The sequence below is a fragment of the Myxocyprinus asiaticus genome, chromosome 10 (genome assembly GCF_019703515.2).
Source record: "Myxocyprinus asiaticus isolate MX2 ecotype Aquarium Trade chromosome 10, UBuf_Myxa_2, whole genome shotgun sequence".
Lineage (NCBI taxonomy): Eukaryota > Metazoa > Chordata > Actinopteri > Cypriniformes > Catostomidae > Myxocyprinus > Myxocyprinus asiaticus.
The window spans coordinates 21,391,277-21,397,002 of NC_059353.1; the positions used below are offsets into that span (position 1 = coordinate 21,391,277).

The window sequence follows — 5,726 nt, forward strand, 5'->3', positions numbered from 1 at the left end:
GTAGGATAATTTATAAAATTTTGAGATATATCAGAAAATGTGTATTAACACATCTAGCTACGTTTCTGAGTCCTTATTACACATAACAGAATAATTACAGAGTACAACTGCTCTCATTATGCATGCAAAGAGGTCAGTGGCAAAGTTTGTATTAGTAAGTTTATAATTTATTTGCAAATCGGTCAACCTGATCTCATGACAGTTCATAAGAAAAGAATGTCCTTGTAGACCCAATGTTTCATTTCTTCCTCTTTAAACTAAATTTGTGTCAGTAAACCTAACAATAAAGTTAAACACCTTACCCAGACCCTAAATGATGATTGTAATGTAAAAATCCCTTTTGTTTGCTACAGAAGAAAGGGAAACTTCTGGGTTCAGAGTCCATGATATATTTAGTCATTTTAACCCCTAACCCAAACCCCATACCTAAACCTAACCATACATTTGAACCTGTGGCCATGATTGTAATTGATAAATATGATTTGTGTACAATGAAAGAAAGTAAATATTTGGGTTTTGAAGGAGACGAGGGAAGTGTATGAGATATGATAGTGTTGGTGAGCCAGAAGAAGATGAGTTATCTGTTTTGCTTGTCCCAGAATCCGGGCAGGTGGGGAAAGACAGAGACTGATAGGAGCTGCTGAAACAAAGGTGTGCTTTGCTTCAAGTCTCAAGGTCAAAATTGCCATAGGCCTCTAAAACAAAGGCAATGCTTGTTGGTGTGCTGTTTGTTCTCTGTGCTTAATAAAGGCAATGTACTACAGAAGCTCAGACTTGAGTCTTTCTTTCCTACTAAATTCCTGGTATACCCAGAGAACCTGGATGGGCTGGCTGTGGAAAAGTAGGACAGAGGACAGCGGCATAGTTAGACCCTGGCTGATAGGGCTGAAGCCCTGGATCTTTTGTTAATAGCCCCGAATATTTTTTTGTGATGATAAAAATAGTAGGAAGGCTTAATGTTAACTGCATCAGGGTACAAAAGCAAAAAGGCAGGCTGCAATTCTGGCTTCAAATGTAAATGAATTTCTATCAGTGAGCCCAACAAGCATTAATTGACAGTTTGCACTTTGACTTACCTGCTTTTCGTGCTCAAGCTCAGACACGTTACGAACGCCTCGTGTAGGAGCTTTCTATTTTCTCTCACGGCGGTGCAGCTTTTCTGCATCAGAGGCACTGAGGTTTTATTATGCAAGCCTTATTTCTAAATATATCATCTATAAGCTTCATTTCTAAATCTTAATTTGTTTTCAACAATTCACACACCAAGTAGATTTTAATGCATGCACCAGTCAACTTGTTCGGAGCACCCTTGCTCGCTCCCTAAGATGGACTCTTAAAATCAGCTAGCATGTTTAAGAATTACCATCCATAATCAAATTAGCACAAAGTTCACAGAACGGCAACCCTAACATACTTTTAGCATTAGTCAATCAGAATGAAGAAAGCATATCAGCAACAATACCTTAAATGCAACAAAACTTTAACAAGGATAAGATTTGTGTTATGTAGGCCTACAATGGTTATGCCAGTAGGTAGCCACGTTAATGACTAGTTGCTAACTGGTTAAGTTACTAATTAGTCTAATTACTGTAGGCTACTTAAGTCTGCTCACCAGAGCAAAAGGGAAAAACACTCCTACCGTTTATCAAGCACTGAAACTATGCTTTGGTTAAAACAACATGGAATCATGAATCCCAGTGCAGGTGTTTCGAGATGCATTTATAAAAATGTAAGTTATTTTTAACTATACTCTGTGATTGTAATGACACACTGACATGGGAGCGAAGATGAACCCAGATGCGGGAGTTTATTGCACTGAACACAGGAAAAGCAGGTAAGCAATGTGAGGTGAGTATTCAGGTAAGGTACCAAGTCTTTGAACACAGTGAACTAAGGCAGTAGGCACAGATCCACCAATGGTTAATTCCAAACAAACATGTGCCCAAACAGGTAACTTAGCTTCGGACAGGGTCAAAGGTGAGTCACTTTCATAAACTGAGGAGCAGGTTTGTATATCAAGATATTAAGTACATTCAGAGTTCTCAAAGTCACGTTTCCAGCACATTCAGAGAGGTTCGTTGTATAACAGGCAAGTTTCAAACAGGTGAGTAGATATGCAGTAAACTCAGGTTTCACAAAGTCACTTATCTTATGGTGACAATAAGTCCTCTTTTTCACGGACATGTCCTCATGCCGGGATTTCTAAATTTGCCTAAAAATGTCCGGGATTCGGCTTTAGTTGCATTATGATGTGCATCTGGTCTAATACTTAACTGTGTGTGCACGCATATTTGCATTGCTTTAACCCCTCTTTGTATGTCCCGCCTTCTCGCACACCAATTGGTCAATTATAAGAGGCTTGCAGCAACTGTTGGCCAAATTCCTGCCTGTCAATCTCTCCGTGAACATGCGAAGCGCTGTTGTGTTCAACATCAAACAGCTTTACAGTAGCACCAAATGCCAGCTGAGTGGAAACAATGCCCAAACGAAAGTGCAAATTTACAGAAGATTTGCACAAATAATTCCCATCCTATCGTCCAGGTCGAGATCCGTGGGAAGCAGAATGTATGACATGTAAAGCTGGCACTTATGTGTCAGTTGCTAATAAAGGTGCAAGTGATTTAGAAGCACACATTAGCTCTGTGAAGCATAAAGGACCAGCAAAAGGTGAAAGTTCATCAGGTAAATTAACGGAATACTTTTTGCGACCAGGTAAAATTGTTATCACATTGCTTCATTTTCCATGGCCATTCAAAATAATAGTAAATGAAGGTACACTCATGGCATCAAATATTTTAGTACATGGACATTCAAAAGAATGTTGGAAATTTTTATTTATATTTATGTTATGCTAATAGAGTATTTTTCACTGTATTAAAGTTTGAATTCATAGTAACACTGTTTTAAACCCTATTATTCTCACTTCGACCCTCCGCAATTTAAATTAAAACGTGTTTGATCTGTTTATTGTGTGCCTGACGTTTGCTTATATAAAGTTCTGAACTGGTGTCAGTGTTGCGCTTAATATAATTATTATTTGACAGGTAGGGTCGTCATTTTTTTAAGTCATGGAAAGAAGGATTCTTTTTATTTCTGTATTATAATATGGCCTGTATGCTAAGCCCCAGATGTCACTGAAGTCTAGCGACGCTCCTGACTGAGGAACCAATGGAATGAAGTGACATTCCCAAATATCTCCTCCATATAATTATGTCGAAGATATTTGAGAACTTCTTAAGTATTTTTCAAGAATTGCACATTTTGACGAACTTCTTATAATTTATCCTAAGAACTTTCTTTTTTCTTTAAGAACATTTTCGTGAGTTTTGTGGTATTTTTTGTGTGGATTTTTCATGCAAAAGTAGCATTAAATATTTTTCAAAATACAATGTTTTGTGTTGTAGAGAAAATATTTTATTGAAACACTAGAACATTTATAACAAGCATCCATGATATGCAAACATAACTGGTTATATTAGGATATAATAATTTACTAATGATTTATGATAGATATTTTTTTTAAACTCATACTTTAATTATTAACATATATTATTTTATTTTTTTTAATTTGGAAAAGGCTATCTAAGATTCAATTTTTCTGCAAAACTTTAATCTGAAAAAACCAATCTACAGTATAATTACTGTGGTTATTACTGCAATAGGAAGACCATCAGTACTATTGTTTAATTGAACATTAGCCTTTGTATTAATATACTAATACCATTTCTGTTTTCTGTCCCCCTCAAATTACATGTGAAAGATATAGGTTATACAGTGTATCAGAACATATTGATAAATAGAAAAAAAGCAAGAGGATTTTGAGGATTTTGAGTTAGAAAGTGCTTTATTGTAAAGTAACACCAATTTTGTGACATTAGTACAATTAACTTTTTAATAGTAGGAATCCATGATACGCCTCATGCTCATGAATCTCATGCCACCCATGTTGCTGAAGCTCCTGTACTCTCCAGGCCTGAAGTAGTGCATCCTCCCTTTGTAGTGGGGCTGCTCATACATGAGCCAATGACCATCCATCACATGGCAGGACTGGCAGTGAGACATGCGGTAGCGGTCCATGATGTTGTCACAGTCATCCATAAGCTCATACATCTGGCCCATGAAGTTCTCCCTCTCGTAGATCCTCATTCTGTAGGATCCCCTGTACTGTATAGTATAAAAAGAAAAGTCCATTAAATGTAAATTTAGTGGCCATAACCAATTTTAGATCAAGTGAAAAAAAAACTTAAAAGTTAGCATTTTTCATGAATTGCCATTCTGAAAGAATCATCTGTGCTTTTCAAGCATTCTCCCCCCATTTTTTTATTCCATAAAACAGCCTTAAAAACCAAACCCAGACCCAGATAACTTAAATTGTAAATATAAATATAAATTATTTTTTGGTAACACTTTACAATAAGGTTACATTTGTTAACATGATTTAATACATTCGGAATCATGAGCTAACAATGAACAACATATTTTGCACAGCTTTTGTTAATCTTTGTTAATTTTAGTTAAGAAAAATACAATTGTTCATTGTTAGTTCATGTTAGTTCAAAGTGCATTATGTTAACATATAACTTGATTTAAAAAATGTATCACTATATGCTGAAATTAACATTAACCAAGATTAATAAATGCTGTTAAAACTATTGTTCATTGTTAATGTTAACTAATGTTAACAAATGGAACCTTTCTGTTAATTGTTACCATTATTTTTCTTTTTCCAAGGTGAATCAATTTATTACAAACAAATCAAAATGTTCATGGAGCTCACCATAGGGATCATACGGCAGGATCTGATGCAGTCACTCATTCCAAACATAGACATGTAATCAGCATACTCGCCCTTCCTAAAGAAATACTGGTTTCCCATGTAGTTGGGACGGTCATACATCATGAAGCAGCCGCTCTCAATTCTGCAAGAGTGACAGCGACTCAGGTAGGAGGACATGTCAGCACAGTCGCTCATGCACTCATAAGAGCGACCCTGGAAGTTCCTGTCCTCGTAGAAGATGACCTGAGAAAAACACAAAATGGTCAATATTGACAGAATTACTATATATTATCAGTAAGAAGAGCAGTACAATTTTAAACATTACCCAACACAATACTCATTTATACTAAAATTAGGACTGCTGTACTGAGAATTGCTAAGTGTTTTTGTTTGAGCTGATTAGATGCTATTTCAAGACAGAAACACAAACAATGAAATCATGTATTTTAATAATATTAGTAATATAAGTGTTGAGGATATGGTTATCCTTTAGTCTCAGCTTACCTTTCCATGCATGTTTGCAGTTGTGGTTGTTCCAAACTTGTCATTTAAACGACAGCCTGCTGCCTTATTTATACTATATGGACTCCCAAAGAATTTGAATTCCTATTGTTTAAAAAGGCCTTAGTCAGCTGGATGATGTAGTGAGTGGTACCAACCTGAAAGGGTTATTATTTCAAGCCTTTTGGTGGAGAATATTAGAAGTTTCTGCCCATAAAGCAATTCTAGGGACAAGAAAGCACTCTACACAGCCAAAATACATCCCGAAACAAATATGCTGGTGTAACATAGGCTTGTGAGGAAAGTTAACAAACTCATATTATTTTTATCATTATCTTTTAATGGCATGTATGTCATATAAACTCACTCTTGCCTGGTTGTATACATTAGTTATACATATATAACCAAATACTTTTTTTTTGCAATATGCTCTCTTTTCTTTTGTGAA

General features: G+C 35.8%; 1 protein-coding gene across 1 annotated transcript; it reads right to left on the reverse strand.

Annotated features, from left to right (window-relative positions):
• Positions 1-3,825: 3,825 nt before the first annotated feature.
• On the reverse strand, positions 3,826-5,399 carry LOC127447464 (gamma-crystallin M2-like). Its single transcript, XM_051709353.1, has 3 exons — positions 5,282-5,399; positions 4,778-5,020; positions 3,826-4,164 (listed from the first exon to the last, which is right to left on the reverse strand). Exons 1-3 carry the CDS (start codon positions 5,291-5,293, stop codon positions 3,892-3,894), a joined length of 528 nt encoding a protein of 175 aa, XP_051565313.1. The 5' UTR covers positions 5,294-5,399; the 3' UTR covers positions 3,826-3,891.
• Positions 5,400-5,726: the final 327 nt, after the last annotated feature.